The following is an 18,079-nucleotide window of genomic DNA, read 5'->3' as shown; positions in this document are numbered from 1 at the left end:
CGCAACGGCGTCGTTAATACGTTGAACGTAACAGGCAATATGTCATGCGAGCTTCCTGTGTCATGCGAGCTTACAGTTCATCCCCCAATTTTCGTGAAGTTAAATCCCAAAATTATATTATTATTCTAAACGTCAGTGTATGTTTGTTTTTCTTTGGGAAAGGCGAGTGCCTGTTTTGAGGTTCGAAGGAGTAACCCACATGACGCAGATTGTCTTTCGTTGTAAATTCATACATGTCCCCGCTTTGCCCAGAGGTGTTACAGCCGGGGGGGGGGGGGGGGTTACCAAGTAGAAAAAAAGAACATCTTCATTGACACTACAGTTGCTCAGATTACTCCACTACCTAATATTTTTCAAAAAATAATAAAAAGAAACATGGCATATCCACAAAGTGAATGATGGTGAGTGAGTGAAGCAAAGAGATCATTCGGCGTTAACATTAATGACCCGTGACATGGGCCACTCACGCATGTAAATGAGTGCCAAGCGGCTTACAGTAATACACAATGATCAATACTGCTATGTTGTGTTGAGTTGTGAATTTCGTTTTGCCCTCATTATTGCTGCTTTTCAGTATCGGATCTAAGCTGAAGTTGGCAACGACGAGGTCTGGGCACGTTTCCCTCCTGTTTGCTCGTTGTTCCCAGTCATACGAAAGTCATCGCAGAGCATATTGAGACGTTATATACTGCACAAGCCTGTCGTCTGTGATCACCATCGTCATCAGCATCATCGTCATGACGTATCTAGTGGGTACCTTGCATGCACTGTGCCGTGATGGCTGAAAGAAAATGTGTGGTGTGAAACTCGCTTGTTCATCATCATCATCATCATCATCATCATCATCACCACCACCACCATCAACATCATCGTCGTCATCATCATCGTCATCATCATCATCGGCGCCGGCGGCTACGGCGCACAATGCCAAAGCCAACAGACAAGCCTCCACAACAGAGAGCTTTACCCCTGAAAAAATCGACTTTGCTTACAGGTTCGTCCTGTCTTGGCATAATCTTATATTTAATTTGTAATCTGTGTACATCAGAAACATAATATGTCTACTTAAAGAACTTATTTAGTATTTGTCAATTTTTTTGACACAGCTTCAGAAAACAGCTTCAAGAGCAATTTTCTACGGCTGGACTACAGTGACTCGAAGATTAATTCGTCGTTCGACTACGACTGAAAATTGAGTGTCATGGCGCCTCCGTTCACTTCATCCGTAGTGGGTATTAGTCAAGAGTCGCATACGCAATGTACCTCTGGCTCGTGTGGCTGTGGCTGCCGACGGGATGGTCCCTGGATACTCAATTTGTGCCCCACCCGCTTCGCGGGAGCCACGTCAGGGCGACGCGCTTCCGGCCCGCCCTGGTGCTGAAGCAGCGATGCGACGGGGCAAAGTTCGAGTACGCCTACATCTGCGTCTACGACGGCGTTCGATGGAGTGATGACAGCGACATCTTCCTAGTGGTGCCCACTCAGAGGTCGGTGCTCGATTAGCAGTAGTCAGTTTGGCCTATATTAAGCGGATTTCGGCTTTCCTATTTCGGCAAATCACTCGTGGACACAAGAGATTCCATAGCAAATACCTTAGTCGAGCTTTTCATGTCGCGGGGTTGTGGTAGCGCTGGTCGCGTGGCCTTGTATTGTAGCGAGGTGAGGCCAAGAAGGAACTGGCGAGTGGTGTGTGCTGCGAGAAGCGTGAGCTGGAAGGTGTCGAGGGCCCACTGCAAGAGGTAAGGATGAGGGCCAAGGTGGAGGATGTCCAGGAAGGAACCTTCGAAAAACACGCAAAGGTACAGGGCAGGGAGGCTAAGTGGAGTGTAGAATAGCATGTCAGTGTTCAGGAACTTGCACTTTCAAGATAGCGAACGATTCTCATTCTCCTGATGAACCAACTGCCCGATGTGATCGTCAGCCAGAACTGACGCGAGAGTGGGCATGTCTTCGCCGAGCGAAATGCGATGTTCACGCAAGATGGGTCTAAGATAAGCGCCAACGAACGGATCGCATGTAAAGAATAGAAGCCCAATTCAACCTGATGGAAGGGCCTAATCTTCAATGGTTCGACAGCATCCTTGAAGAGGAGCTGTGCCCCGCCGTGGTGGTCTAGTGGCTAAGGTACTCGGCTGCTGACCCGCAGGTCGCGGGATAAAATCCAGGCTTCGGCGGCTGCATTTCCGATGGAGGCGGAAATGTTGCAGGCCCGTGTGCTCAGATTGAGGTGCACGTTAAAGAACCCCATGTGGTTAAAACTTCCGGAGCCCTCCACTACGGCGTCTCTCATAATCATATGGCAGTTTTGGCACGTTAAACCCCACATATCGATCAATCAAGAGGAGCTGTAATCTGTGCAGTATTCCGGTAACGCAGAGGCGTAGCGTAATAACGAATAGAATGTGCCGTAGCGGCCACCTTGACAAGCGGCGTCATCCACTGAGGATAAAAACAATTAGCAAATACGTAATATAAATCAAAAGGGTGATGGATCGGGCTCATTGATACTCGATGATCAGATTGCTTCCGCGCTATTACGTTTCTGACGTAATCTACATCCACTAAGATCACAAAACCGCCAATCGATTAAGCCTACGGCATCGGTTATTCGAGTATGTGTCTCGAAAACGATGTCGAAGCGGCACATAATTTCGTGTCGAGTCTAAAGGATGTTACTCTGACGTAAACTGTTCGGAGCTATAGGGAGCTGTTGCAGCGCGCACGAACAGCCACTTAGTAGATTATAGGTGGAAAGCGATAGCTTCTTTCCGGTGGTGCGGCCATGTTTTCAGGGCACGCGCGGACGCATGGTCGGCACACGGAATTCCGGTACACACTAGGCATGTGTGCCTGACAAGCTAGAAACCTCTGTAGGCGTTCGCGCAGGGTTTCCTTTCAAGGGGGGGGGGGAGGGATGTGAAGGTTTGTCACTTTGCCATTGCGTGCACCCCCCTTGACGCCCTCTCCTCTCTCAGGCGACAAGGGGGGGGGGGGGGATCTGCGCGCTTGTGCTTGTATATGTTTACAGTCGCTTGTCGGGTTTATCCTTTTCGCAACATTCTAACTTTCTCAGCAAATTAGATCACCACGTTCAGTAATAGTGCGTTTGTCGACTGCTAGTTGCGCGATTGTCGATCATTGTGCAATTGAGTGTTGAACTCAAACATACGTTGGCGAAATCGAAGAGTAACTTTAGTCATGCGCTCAGCGTTCCGTCAAGTGAATAATGTAAATATACGCTTTCCTTCATAGCTGCGCCTGTTTTCGCTGAAAATCTAATTTGTGATGCTTTTGAAATCTCCTTTAAATTTTAGTGACATCTCTTTAGCATATTTTTCAGAAATATTTCTCAGAAATAGAAAATTGCCCAAATTATTACGTCTCCTTAGCACCTTCACGAACGTCGCCATGGTCTTTTCATAGTTCCTTTATTACGATTTCATTTCCTGTTAGCCAAGCCACGGTGGTCTAGTGGCTAAGGTACTCGGCTGCTGACCCGCAGGTCGAGGGATCGAATCCTGGCTGCGGCGGCTGCATTTCCGATAGAGGCGGAAATGCTGAAGGCCCGTGTACAATTTGAGTGCACGTTGAAGAACCCGAGGTGGTAGAAATTTCTAGAGCCCTCCACTACGGCGTCTCTCATAATGATAAGGTGGTTTCGGGACGTTAAACCCCACATATCAATCAATCAATCAATCTTTTCCTGTTAGCTCTAGCATCTGGCAACATTGCTCCTCATTCAATACACGAGCCCAAAACTTTGATGCGTCATGTTTTCGTGTCTTCAAGATGTTATCAAAAGCGAAGAGTGTGGATTTACGTCCATTCAGCACAGGACGCTGTACACAAGAAGTGATCACAAATGATTCAACTCAGCTTGATTGAGTTGATTGTTATGTGGGGTTTAACGTCCCAAAACCACCATATGATTATGAGAGACGCCATAGTGGAGGACTCCGGAAATTTCGGCCAGATGCGGGCCTACAGAGTTTTCGCCTCCATCGAAAATGCAGCCGGGATTCGATCCCGCGACCTGCGGGTCAGCAGCCGAGTACCTTAGCCACTAGACCACCACGACGGCGCATTTAACTAAGCTTTGCAATCACAATTTGACCAGAGAAGCTGTTCTTGTTCTTTTTTTTTTAAATACCGGGCGGCTTTTGCATGCTTGAACCACGATATAATTATGACGCATGCTGCAATAAATGGCTCTGAAAATTTTGACCAACCGGTATTCTTTGGCGAACAACACCGGGATCGAACCTGCGACCTTCTTGTCAGCAGCCGTGCACCATAATCACTGTTGCACCGAGATGGGCAATCTGTTCGATTCGGTGAGGTGTTCTTGTCCAGGTATACCGCCGTAAATAGTTGATAACAATGGGATTTACCGCCAGAACGTAGGTTAATCCCACTACTGATATGTGCCAGTGCTCTCAACGCACGACGACGCCCATTAGTGCCTCTTCTACCCTGACAGAACTGCAGTGGTGTGTTGGCAGTGAGAAATTACGATAACCCGCCAAGGTGTATTCTGTCTAGTGGCTATAAGGCACTCAGCTGCTGACCCGCCTGTCGCGGGACCGAATCCCGGCCGCGCCGACCACATTTTAGATGGAGGCGGAAAATGCTTGATTCATGTGCTTAGATTCTGGTGCACAGAAAAGGACCCCAGGCCGAAATTTCTTGAGCTCTCCACTACGGCGTCTTTCATAATCATGTTGTGGTTTTAGGACGTTAAACCCCAAAAATTGATAATAACAATTATTAGGAAATAACAATTAGTGCACTTCGCACAGGAACGTGCATCACGTAACACTTGCGGCATACTTGATTGGCAGTTGTTTACACGTACGTACAAAAGTTGGCAGAACTTACCGATTGCCCGAGAAGCAATGAAGGGACATGCGGCGCTGTTCTTAACGAGACGCCAGCATTAAAAGTGCCAAGGACAATTGATTTTCTAAAGTATGGGCGGCCGGCAGAAAACACCCAAACATACCACGTTTTCCAGGCAACCGCCATAAGGATACGGCAGCCCGCAACTTCATCGTAAAAAAAAAAAGAAGTCTTATTCGAAACTACGTCTGGTGATAAGTAATGATGAAGCGTTTCTTCAAGATTTGCGCTTTCAGATGGGCCAACAGGAAGATGGGCTGCTCATCGCCGGTCGGCCAAACACCTTTGCTTTGGAACTTGGAATTGCCGATGCTCGCGATATAACAGCACAACGCGTCGCGATTTTTCGCGGCTCAAGGCAACGGTCAGTTGCGCTATAACATTTTGCCTTTTTAACATGTGCTTGCTGTTGGATTACAACCGCATCTGTACCTCGTGTTCGGTATGAATATGCTGCAGTAAAAACCAGCTTTCGCGCAGGTACGAGCACACTAAAATTCGAGCCCGAATCGACGAGTTCCAGGCAATCTTGCTGGCGCACCCTCAGCACGTCAACGTATCTCTCTACGACGCCTACTACACCTGGGGCGACATCCTGGCGCTTCCTGGGCCGTCTGCCTACGACCATGTCCCCGGCAAAAGTTTCACTGTAGGCCACCCCAGTTTGGTGATTGAATGTCTGTTTAACACTTGTAAATGACGGCTTAGAAGTGAGCTGTGTCCCTAGGCATGCGCAGAATTTCCTGTCAAGAGGGGGGGGGGGGGTGCCATTCCTATTATGTCATTGTATGGGGGCTGGTCTTGCCGACTCCCTGAGTCACAGCCCCACCTTCCCTACTATGCAATGAATGAGGCTGTCTGAAATTTATATTTCAATCATCATATATAAGTGGCTCGATACTTATGAATCGCGCGTTCAAGATATTTATTGCCATTTTTTATTGGGCGTGTAGCGGTGCTGGTTATTTCTCAGCTGTGCGTGCGATTCTGAAATCGCAACTGCATGCCGCTCGATTGGTTTCTGAGACGACCCCATTGAATAGAGCAATTACGATACTTTCACGTTTGTTTTATTGTGATTTCAAGATTCAACTTTAATTACTCATTCGTAATAAAGGAAGCATTCTATAGACAAGCTGTCCGCTATGGCAAGATGTGCGGCCCCCTTCTGATTTTTTCAAATTTACGCCAGGGTGTAAGATACACGATAAGAAGATTCGATGTGGTATGAGAAAAGAACGCACGCAAATGCAGGTCAAGACGGTGACCGACGGCTCTGTCACACGCTACCGCAGTCCGACACTGAACCACACGTACGCCTTTGCGGGCGAGTACTACCTGACGGCGTCTCTGCGGCCTCGGGTGGGCCGAGACGTGCAGCTCTTCAGCATCACGAAAATCACAGTCGTCGATGAGCCGCATGTCTGCAGACCTCGGCTTCAGGTGAACGCTTTCACTCTTGAAAAAAAGAATGGGGAGTTTTAGAATAGCGCACAGCGAGCCCTTGCGGTGCGGTCGCTGCCACTGCGCAGGCGTCGTAACGCGAGTCACTGTTCGCGGCCCGCTCACAGAAAATCCGAAATGCCGCGCGGCGATCGCGGCCCGCGCAGTCCTGTAGCTTCCGTGTATATAGGTTGGTGGTCCCTATAGGGAAAAGTCCCTAGACTTTTCTCTATGGGGGCAGCAAACGCTATTCTAAAACTGATATGGCGCCAGCTATGCCCGCAGCGCCTGCAAACGTTATTCAAAAACTCCTTAATGTTAGGAATGCGCTTGTAACCACGAGCGACAATTGTGTGATGGTCCAGTGGTTATCACTGAGCTCGCCTGCTGACCCGCAGGTCGCACGGTCGAATCGCGGGCGCAATTTCGATGGAGGCGAAAATAGCTGAGGACCGAGTACTAAAGTGCACGTTAAAAGGTGGTCGAAATTTCCGGTTACCTCTACCAAGGCGTCTCTGGTAATCGCATCAGGGTTTTCGGATGTTGAACCGAATGATTGGTTATTATTATTATTATTATTATTATTATTATTATTATTACTATTATTAGTGATGTTCCAGTTCACAGTCAGTCATTTTATCAAACAAAGAGTCGCAACTTCTTAGACGTGAATATGCAAGATTACGGACAGCGTACATATTTTATTTTGACATGCGCTTTGTAGAGACTGATTCCCTAGTATGTACGTGATAAAAAAATGCTCCAATATATTGTTTCCCGTCAGTGCTTTGTTTTTTTTTGTTTCCTTTTCTGTGTCGCGTTAATTTGTCGTGATGATCCGGCGCAAAACACCTACGTGTTCAGCTTTTCAATCGTACAATTCGCGACACTCCCCACAAGCCCCATGCATCGAAATTCAAAAAAAAAATGATTGGCTGAAATATCGGAGGTGTGCTCATTGAAATACCAAACGCTCGACACGAAAACAGCGCTGCGCGCAGCTTCCCAAAATTTCACGCAGAAAGGTGGCGCTCCCGTGCATTGTAGAATTGCTCCCACATGATTCGACAACCTGCATGCAGGCCTCCGTAAAATCGACCACAGAATTGCCGCTTTTTCGGGAGGCAGTTTCTGAACTGGTATAATTAAATAAATTTGTGGCGTGTTAAGCAAACACTGACCTATTCGTGGTGTTCTGAATGGACCTTTCTGGCAGGTGAACGGCCTGGGCCCGTGCGGGCGTCCAGTAGCTGTGAGCGCGAAACGTCCCGCGTTGGTGTGGGTGCGTTCGCGGGTGCCCGAACGCTGCAGCCAACCCCTGGAGGCGAGCACCAACGTGCAGTTCGTGGTCCTCTACGCTGGCGAGACGAGTCAACCCCCACTGGTCCAATGCAGCGGCAGCACTAACCCACCCGAATCGTGCTCGCGAGGAGACTGCATCTACAGGGTCACCATTAGCAAGGAGTGAGTGCGCAAAGCACGGGAAAAAACAAAAAGAGTTCGTGTGCATGTGGCGGCGCATGTCTATCACATTCAGTTTATTTGATTGGACGTTGGTACAAAACGCTGAAAGAATGAGTCAGTAAAAAGTATACGAATGACAAAGGAGGGAGGAAGTGGCACACACGTGGACTATTCTCGGCGAGAGCTTCTCTTGACAGTGATGTGGAAGCTACAGAACGCATGCCTGCTACCTCGTCACCAAATTGTACTTATGTTTTTCGAAAATGTTCTCATTAGTTTCACCGAAAGAAATGCTACCTTATTTATTATGATACCTAAACAGTTGTGGAGAGTGATATGCTGAAGACGATTGTTCACTTTGCGAAAATTCCTTTCCTGTTTTTTTTGCATTTTTTTTAACGGCACCGGCATAGTTTTCCAAAATAAGCATGACGCCCATGACGTAGTGGGTCGGCGTGCGGCCGAAAACGCACAGTTTGGGGATCCAGGAAAAACATACTTGTGTAATACGACACTAAAATGTAGACCGAACTATCGAAATATTTTTTTTTCATTTAACACTTGCGTGTATATAATTTTATAAACGGCTTAACCATGCCAGCGAGCGAAGCCGCAATCAGCCGAAAGCTGCCGTATACCTTGCTCAGCAACATGAACGTGCGGAAGCCCGCCTCTATAGCTTTCGCACCAATGTAAGAATGAGTTATCGCTGAGCATAAACGTTGTGAGCAGCGGTAAGAGGGAGGTATAAGTAGCTTGCTGTTTGCCAAGGGAAGGATGTTATCCAAGTTGGCTCAGTGGCTAACGGCTCGCTTTCACGACGCAGAGGTTCCACGTTCGATTCCGCGTGCCGGAGGGTTTTTTCTAGATTTTTTTACGTTTTCATATATATATCGATACTTATACATATATGGCGCATGACACCGACGCCGACATTGACGCCGGCGGCAAAATCCAGCCGAGTGTATCCATATAACTGCTATCGCAATAAAATATCGCGCGTTAGGCAAGTATAGATGAGTTTTGTGCTATAGAGCTAACGCGAGAAATGCGAGCAAATATTCCGGTATGTTGTACGACTTATTAACAAAAAGACGTATACTTCCAAACCAGCGCGCACACAACATGCACACAAAGCGAAAAGGGCACATGACGAGTGCCAGCAAGTGTGTTGAAACAAAACTGAACACTCGAAAAAACCAATGCCATGCCTGCGCAGGAATTGAAAGAAATCACTAAAAATGCGTTTCTCGCAATGTAGCGCACAAACAGAGCGTTAAAATGTGCAGTCACCACATCGCCGTTTTGACGAAGAATGTTTCCCCTATTTACGAATAAAAACGAATGACGTTTGGGCGTTTCGATTGTTCAGATAACACCGAAAATCATAGCGTGACAGCAATTAACGCGGGACAACGATGTCATGAATGTCAAGATTGAGCTGGCTTGACAAGAATGTAAACAATGAGCTGACTAAGTATTTTACCCATACCTACGAAGGCTTTTCCGCAGGAGAACGAATTCTACAATCTACAATAGCGCAAGAGGTGGAGGGATTGCGATGTTTCACTGAGAGAGCTTCTACCGTTGTTTCTCTAGAGTTCGTCTCAAATGGCAGCGCAAACTGTACACCTGCTTATATTTCAGTTAAGGTGGTCTAGACTTATCACCATCATCATCAGCCTGACTACGCCCACTGCATGGCAAAGGCCTCTTCCATGTTCTGTCAATCAAGCCGACACTGTGCTTGCTGCTAGCCCGTTATAACCGCAAATTTCTTAATATCGTCTGCCCATGCAACTTTCTGTCTCCCTTCCAGGTGTTTTTCTTCTCTTTGAGTCCAGTAGGATTAGGATATTGAAAGTAGCCAGCGGATCAAGCCTTACATAATTTGAGGCTTGATCCGCTGGCTACTTTTTTTTCTTCGCTAATTTGAGGGCAATTGCCCGCTCGCGGGCAATTGCCCTCAAATTAGCGAAGAAAAAACCACGCTTCAGAAAGTGTTAGAAAGGGTTCAGAAAGTGTTGCAGGGCCCAATCAATAACCAGCGGTTATCCCGCCTACGCGATACGAGCCTAGCCCATGTCGATTTATTCTTCTTGATTTTAACTGCGATATACTTAGCACCCGTTTATTCCCTGACCCACTCTGCTCTCTTCATCTCTTTTATTATGGTTACACATGTTTTTCTTTGCATTGCTCGCTGCATCGTCGCCAGTTTAAGAGTTAGCCTTCTTTGTAAGCCTGCACGTTTCTGTTTTGAACCTAAGTGGCGGTCAGATGCAGCAGATATTTATTTTCCGACTGGGCGATAGGGGTAAACTACCACACTAGAGTTGCATTCTATAGGGAAGACTATACAGTGGCAGCAATTGTAGGATGCTCCATGGCGCACCGCAGCTCCGTCGTCCACTGCGTCACAGGTAAGTTTTAGGGAGTCTAAGGATTCGTAATTTTTTTTCTCATGACGCAGCTGCCTTCGCAAGGGTGAGATGGCCAAGGTAGTGCTTCGTCAGATGTGGCGCGGCAAGACAGATGTTCTGATCGAGTCCCTGGCCGTTGGCTACCTGACGGCCACTGACGGCGTCGTCTACGCCTCCATCGACGGGGCGCCGATGGCCTTCCTCTCAGACGCCGAGACACTAGTCCTTAGTAAGCCTTCTTTAACTATACGTCTCAATAGCAGTTGTTGTCCCGAAACGACGTAGGCGACAAATACACCACACTCTGACATAAAGCAGGCAAGCTACGATGCGACGCTGTACGCATAGCAAAAAGTGAACAAGCTTTACAGTGACGACAGGTCGGGACCAATGGACATCTGATGGCAGAAAATTGCCAGTAATCCCGCCAAAAAAGTACGTGCATAAGAGTCTCCGTTACTTTCCTCTTAGAAGGCAGAACGCAGTTTCGGAAGCGAAAGCCCAGGAATTTGGTATTTGGCGACCTCAATTGGTTGTGCAATTCGTATCCTGTAAAGGCCCATTCTCGCTGCATATGATTGCCTCCAGACCATCCAACAGCCTTAATTAGAAATCATTTTTTTTTTCACGGACCAAATACGCTTTCGTAATAGGTGCTCTTATGAAAAACTAATCGAATCGTGGCTGTTGCAGATGGCAGCGGTTCGGTGCACCTCGAAGGCGCACCCCTGTTCTTCAACTGGAGCTGCGAACAGTGCGACAAAAATGGATCCTTGTACCAAGCATTCGCCAAAAAGCGGCTGGACCAGCAGGTATTCGATAGCGGAGCTTATATGGACTGTCATAAGGTCCGCCACACGGATCTTGAATTTCAGTGGCAGAGACGGAGCAGGCTATGAAATCAGCGAGCGAGCACTCGACTCTACATAGCACCGCTTACAAATCAGCCACAGGAATACAATATGTGCCACTGGTAGCTGGAGCAAGCATGGACGCATTAAAGAAGTGGAAATGCTTGAGAATTGCCCCGAATACCTAGCGTGCCATTATTCCATTCTGCTAATTTCACAGTTGAATTTTCCCGCGCCTACGCGGCAGTTTTTGTGTCACTTCGACTATCTGATGAATCGCTTGTGTAAGAACGGGAACTTTCTGACAGCTCATGATATCGAGAAGCGGAAGCAATGAATACTGCACTATTTGTCCAGTCGCCATGTTGTGCGCCAACACTGCCAAAACACGCGACCCGGTGGCGCTTCCAAGCAGACAAACATCCCGCTAAAGTGTAATCATGCCGAGTTCTTATCCACTCGGCCAATCTTGTCAGAGCAATCTCTCCTGCTTCAAGGAAAGACAGCCACCCTGGATACACTCTGAACCTTTCGGTGGAATGGTGAAATCCTGCTCTCCTTCTGCCATTGGAGCATACTTTTTCTAAAAAAAAAAAACATTGCCCCGTCACGGTGGTCTAGTGGATAAGGTACTCGGCTGCTGACTCGCAGGTCGCGGGATCGAATCCCGGCTGCGGCGGCTGCATTTCCTTTCGTTGAAGGCGGAAATGGTGTAGGCTCGTGTGCTCAGATTTGGGTGCAAGTTAAAGAACCACGAATAGTACACTAGGTCGACTGACCTGGGGTGCCAAAGAACCACTAGGTGTGCCAATTCCCGGAGCCCTCCACTACGGCTAGTCTCATAATCATGCGGTGCTTTTAGGACGTGAAACCCTCCATATCAATCAATTTAAAACAAACATTAAAGTTTTTCCGACTCCGCTATCATAATTTAATGTGATATCTTTGGCGACGTATATACGTGTTGCACACTGAAGCGATGTAGGCAAACGGCATAAACACGAGTGTCTACGTGTGTGCACAGGTTATCGAGATACCGGACGAGCTGCGCTACGGCGTGAGTCAAGAGTACCGCTTCGTGCTGCACGTCAGCGCTGACGGCCACAGTGACAGGGCCACAATAACCGTGTGGGTTCCCGGTGATGAGGACGATAAGGTACGCAGAGGTCTTCGCGCGAAGCCTCGGCGTGCGTCCCATCTGCTACGCAGTGTAAGGTGTGAGCAACAGTGCCAGTAAAGCTTCATCGACTCACCATACGAAGTCGTCATGCATGAAAAGAAAAACGAGAGTTGCTGGTAGAAAGAACTGTGCTATAAATGGGTGAAATCTACTACAGAGGGTGTACAAGAACATTAAAACTTAGATAACCTAGTGAGTCTGAGGGTATCACTCACATTTTGCTTACTCAGAATGGAGAACAACAAATCTGTACTTCTGCCACCCGCAAAAAAGCGAGTAACTTTGATAAAAGTTGTGCACAACACAGATAAAATGAAATTTGTTTTTCAGCTGTATTGTTACTTCAGTCTCAGGATATTCTCTACTGGAGAAAAAAAATTATCGCAGCTGTGCTCTAGGTGTCAAGCCTTCAGGAAGCGAAGAGCTAGGCAGCTTACCCCCGTATTCTAGAACGACCCTTCACTCAACGCTTCAACTTCACTTGAGAAAGCCGATGGAAGCGCCGTCTCTAGGCACGGCAAGTCACTGCATATTGATAATCTGCTGCGATTCTTGAGTAGCGCAGCATCGTTTTAAGCCGAGCAGCGGCGCAGTGCTCAACTTTGTCAAGTGAAGGGTGAAAGTCGAGTCGAGGAGCGTTTCTGAACACGGGGGTTATTTTCTTTTTCTCTTTTGCCATATCTTTCCAGTCTATTTTTTATGTCTTTGCTTATTTCTATTTTTTTGTTCCTGCTTCTAATTTTCTTTCTTGAGTTATCTACAATTCTCTCTCTCTCCATTCCTTGCTTCATCTTTCTCTTTTTTCTTTCTCCCTAATTCTTTCCCTCTTTCCTTGATTATCTATTTTTATCTCTCGTGTTGCTCTTTCACTCATCACTGTTACTGTATTCCACTCCGGACAAATCGGTGAGCGTGTTTTGGGCGTTAAGTGATGGTACGTTCATGGCGAGCTGGTGGCCACCTCATTCGCTTGATACAGACAAAAGTTGTAGTGGTGCGATGCGACTGCATGACAAACACACGAGACAGGTGGCAATGAAAACATGATGCCCCGCACGGTATGAAGATCATGATTCAGATACCACACTTACGGTGAGCTCGATGTCGTTTTTCTCGCTCGATATACACCAATATTGGTGTCGAGTGACGTGACGGACTGTACGGGGAATACACGCAAAAAGCGGTAGTATGAAAATGATGGATCTCGAGTCATTCTTGGTTTGGTCTGCACGCCATGTTCGCGATGAGCCCACGGCCACTCGCTAGATTGATATGTTCACAGAAAGTGGTACTGCGTGACGCATGCAGTATGAGGAGCCTGTATGGCAGACGGTATAACATGAAAATGTTGACACGCATAAGATGTGTGCCAGGACTTACATGTACGCTGCTCCTCACTTGATTCTCTCAGTGCGTGGGATCTGCCGGTTTTTTTCACAATGATGCGAAGTCTCGTGCATGCATTTGTTTTGAAATTTGTTTGAATTTGCTTGTTAGATATTGTGAGAACTTGGTAGCATCACTGTAACGCGTATCCTAAACGATGTATAACTTACGGATGTTTTTATTGTGTGCTTTTATTGTGTGTTTTCCCGATGTCCTTTCTGCGAAAATCCCGACAAGGGATTGGCAGTATTTTTAAATAAATAAATAAAATAAAAATGTAAGGCATAACTGCGATCGTTGCCTTTTGCGCCTTATCGCTGCGAGGCACTGTAAGGCGCCCTCATTTTAACCATACGATAAGGTTCTCGCGAACATCACGCGCCTCGTGCTTTTAGGGGCGAAGCTCCTTAGGGCGTGGGCTGTGCGTCCCCTGTAGCCTGTATGTAGCCACCTCTAGTTTAGTTCTTGCAGTGTTCACTAGATGGCGGTACCGTCTCCTGTATGTAGCCACCTCTCGTTTAGTTCTTGTAGAGTTTACTAGATGGTGGTACTTGTAGCTGATGATGAAACGATGCAAGATGTTATAAACTAGAAAGCGGTACTTATAGTTGATGAAAGACGCGAGATCTTATAAAATAGGAATGATGTCACATATGGCGCGTGTCATTGGTTGAAGGCAATCGTTCGATTTAGTGCGGCGACGTACGCTAGGGGGAGCGTTGTAATAAAATCCGTTCCCTGTTGGCGCGCGCTCGGAGTCGCCGGATGGATAAGGCTGCACAGCGGAGAGAGCGCAAGGCACAGACCATAAAGCCGTCATAATGAAGGGACATCGCAAGCCATCCATCGTCTAAGAACAAATAAAAGTTGATTTGTGTATATACACACACAGCGTTTCTCACGTCTTTACATGATGATCGACTGGGCGAATTACACGGAAGATTCACAGTTTACCGATGAATCCCTCCGGATCTTCGCCCATTCATCATCATTCACCCCGTGAATATGCCGTAATTTTTTGATAAGCATACGTGTTTGGCGGATGCCTGAGTAATAATCTTTTTATTTGGGATGCGTGCGTGTATAGCTTTACGCTTTTGATAGAAACTTCAGTTTCTGGTAGTGCATTATCATATCTCCTTGATGCATAGAGAAACCTACATAAAGAGCGGACACTCCCGTAGGGCCCAGCGGCCCAGCTACTGCGTTGCTTTCAGCACCACGAGTTGTTGGTCAGACCCGGTAATATTTTCAGCATAAACAAAATAACCATTTTTTTCTTTCCGGTGCTGTGATTTGAACTCATACCCTCATGCATCGAAGGCGAGGGTCTTTACCATTAGGCCTACACGCCCATGCGTCCACAAAGGGAATACACGTACAGTGCATCTAAACTATATTGTGCCTCTTTGTGCAAATCAAATGCAAAAAGACAACTCTTTCTAGTAATACGTTGCTGTTTTCTGTTGTAAAACATTAAATGTCCTAAGCGGAACACGATGCAGAGCGAATATGGAAAATTGCACAAATTAATAAAACTTCTTCTTTACAAAAAATGGACGTCAAACTGGGGTATTTGTTGTCCTCCTGAGGAGTCTAGTCTATTGCATTCCTTAAGAAAGGAGTAAAACGAGCATGGGCACGCCATCTAGCAGTTGGTCAGACCCTCTCTCGCTGGGCCGCGAAAAAGCACCAGTGGCCACCCTTTATATAGTATATTTCTGTATGCTTCATGCCCCTGTATGGTGGCTCTTTCGCGCTCTCTTTTTCCTCCCGAAGTGCACTAAATAGTATTGCTACGTAAAATGACCCGAGACATGAGACGTGACTATTTACAAGTTGCATTTACGCTGCTGCGTAAAGCATCGACCATGATGGAGGGCAGTATACGCACAGCGTACAGACCAACACTCTTCTTGTCCGAGCGTTGATATGTCAGCCACGTAGGAGTAGGCTTAACTGACGTTCGTTCATGCGGTATTTTGCTGTATTATGCGAGAAAAGCTTAGCCTGCCTCCGATGTGATGCGCGCAGATGGTGCTATCGTGTCCTTGCTGCGAGTTCGGCGTCTTGAGCAGCGAGGATTTGGTGATAGAGGCACGGCCGCAGCGCACCAAGGTGTGGGACACCCGTTATCCGCTGGTCACGTGGACGATAAGCGGTCCCGGTGGCTGGCTCACCGAGCAGCGGGGAGCCGTGCTCTTGCTGCCAGCCGGAAACATCGTCAGGTCGGGGCTGTACAGGTACCGTGCAGGCTGCCATTCGTTTTAGCCGGTATTCTCAAACAAACCAAGTCATGCTTGTCATATTGATAAATTCGAGCAAACAATGTTAACATATCGTGATGGGAAAGCGAGGCCACTCAAAGACTGCATTGCGTTAGCCATAATACACTTACACTTTTTGGGGGCCACGTCCACCACCAGGCAGCCGTAATAGCAACACGTGCTTAAAAAAAAGAAAACAGGAAGCAGCACGAACCAGGCCTCTTCGTTTCTGGCTCCTGTCTCAGCAGCTGCAGCAGCGCCCCTAGAGCGTTGAGCAAGAAACTATGGACACAGGCATACCCTCTTCCAGCCCACGGTGGAGGGTATGCCGTTGCGGCCTCTCCTTCTGACCGGTGTCGTCGTGGAAACTAAAGAAAACAAGCGACAGAGTACAGACAAGACGGCGCTTCCACGGTAGTACTACAGTAAACTAGAAGGTTTTGTAGTGGCAAGAGTGAAGCGGGCGTCTATAGGAGGCGCTGTGACGAAAAAAGCTGTCCGCCGCGCGTAGCGCTGCAGTCAGATTCGCGAGGCCAGCCAGGCAGGCTCGACCGGCGAGTTGACTGCTGTCAGGGCGCTTTGCTGCTGTGGCTTTCGATTATTCTTGTATCTTTTTCTGTGCTGGAAGAAAACGTTCTCGGTACCACCATGAGCAAGAAAAAGAAGACGGATACGCACTGTTTCGCCCCGGGTTGCCGGTCAGGCTACCCCGGCCATCGCGTTGAAAACGGGCGGAAGATTTCGCTCTTTTCGGCACCAAAGGACGAAGACCGACGATAGGTTTGGGAGCGGAACCTCAAGAGGAAAGACAAACCTCTAACGGACACATCCGCGGTTTGTGAAAAACACTTTGCAGACCATTTTGTCGTTCGTGATTATGTCCACATCATCGGTGGCAAGGAGGTACGAATCGCTCGAGGAAAGCCTGGTCTTACTGCAAATGCAGTGCCAACGTTTTTACCTGACCTGCCCGCATACCTTTCCACATCTGTGAAAAAACCAAGGCCCGAGCGAAAGCGCTGCTTAGTTTCTACGTCTGGATCGGCGAAGAAAGTTCGTCTCTCTCGTCGCGATGAGCACGAAGCGAGCTTGCTCGGCGGAGAGAATTCCGAACCGAACACGAGCCTTGCCGAAAACATGCAAGCGAACCCGCTCAAATCAGGTGACTTAAGAGACCTTGCCACCTGCTTAAGTGTTCCAAGGCTGTGGACGAAACTGACCACTTCAGACCTTGATCTCCTTGTGTATGCCACTACACGCACAACAAAACAGCCTTTCAGTGTCTCCCACGAGAAAGTGATCTGTTTCAGCTTAGATAGCAACAGTGATGTTGTGGCAAGCTGTTATCTCGGTGCGAGAGAAAAGAAGTCGGCAAAATCACCTCCCTTCTTGAAGCAACGAACATATTTCAAGAATTTGACACTGCATTGCTTTGTTCAAGCGCTATGAGCAAAGACGCTTATGACGGCCTGGCTCAGAACCTGACCGAGAAGATGAAGCGCACCCTCACCCCCGCGAGTGACGGCGTGTTCAGCAAGAACTGTCTTGGAATGGTGACAGTCAAAGGTGTGTGTTAATATTTTTAATAAGAAACAATGTACTTTCTGTTCTAGCTGACATAGCCTGCTACTTTTTTTCATAACCTAAGCATATCCTTTGTATCTAAAGCAACCTGCATTAAAGGGAAATAACACTAGTCAGGACCTGTTAGCTGTTACACACTTTGTAATAGCTCTGGAGTTTATTTTTCCTCCAATTATCTGTTAGCCCTTGTTTCCATGTCTTGCAAATAGTTCGAAGTAAGGAAGTGGCTTATTTTATGTTTTACGTTTTTCAGGAACCATCTGTGTTCATTGTCGCTATTTGCGAAAGTCACTGCTGGCACGGAAGTCCAAGTTGAAGAAAAAACGTGTCACGCATAACTTGTCTCACAAGCTGCGAATGGCCAATCAGAAGACAAAGCGAATTGCTTCACGCTTGTGTACCCTGGCAGGCCAAGTACGAGCAATGAAAGAAGAAAACTCCAGGCTAAGTGATGAGACTTTCCTTAGCCGAATTAAAGAACTCCCCCCAAAGCAGCAAGAGGCAGCTCTACACATGTTCAAGGATGCAAAGAGGAAGAGTGTTAGAGGGATGAGGTACTCGAAGGAGTGGATTTTGGAATGC

General features: G+C 47.4%; 1 protein-coding gene across 1 annotated transcript in view; it reads left to right on the top strand.

Annotated features, from left to right (window-relative positions):
* The first annotated feature begins 1,257 nt into the window (after nt 1–1,257).
* LOC119181632 (polycystin-1) overlaps nt 1,258–18,079 on the top strand; it is a 29,416-nt gene continuing 12,594 nt past the window's right edge. The window contains exons 1-8 of the mRNA XM_075874691.1: nt 1,258–1,487; nt 5,380–5,548; nt 6,154–6,342; nt 7,559–7,806; nt 10,280–10,458; nt 10,923–11,041; nt 12,105–12,236; nt 15,681–15,889. Of these exons, the coding sequence (XP_075730806.1) occupies nt 1,258–1,487; nt 5,380–5,548; nt 6,154–6,342; nt 7,559–7,806; nt 10,280–10,458; nt 10,923–11,041; nt 12,105–12,236; nt 15,681–15,889 (1,475 nt within the window). The remainder of the gene's footprint in view (nt 1,488–5,379; nt 5,549–6,153; nt 6,343–7,558; nt 7,807–10,279; nt 10,459–10,922; nt 11,042–12,104; nt 12,237–15,680; nt 15,890–18,079) is intronic.

The sequence above is a fragment of the Rhipicephalus microplus genome, chromosome 10 (genome assembly GCF_043290135.1).
Source record: "Rhipicephalus microplus isolate Deutch F79 chromosome 10, USDA_Rmic, whole genome shotgun sequence".
NCBI classification, from domain to species: domain Eukaryota; kingdom Metazoa; phylum Arthropoda; class Arachnida; order Ixodida; family Ixodidae; genus Rhipicephalus; species Rhipicephalus microplus.
This window is presented reverse-complemented; position numbering and strand designations above follow the sequence as displayed.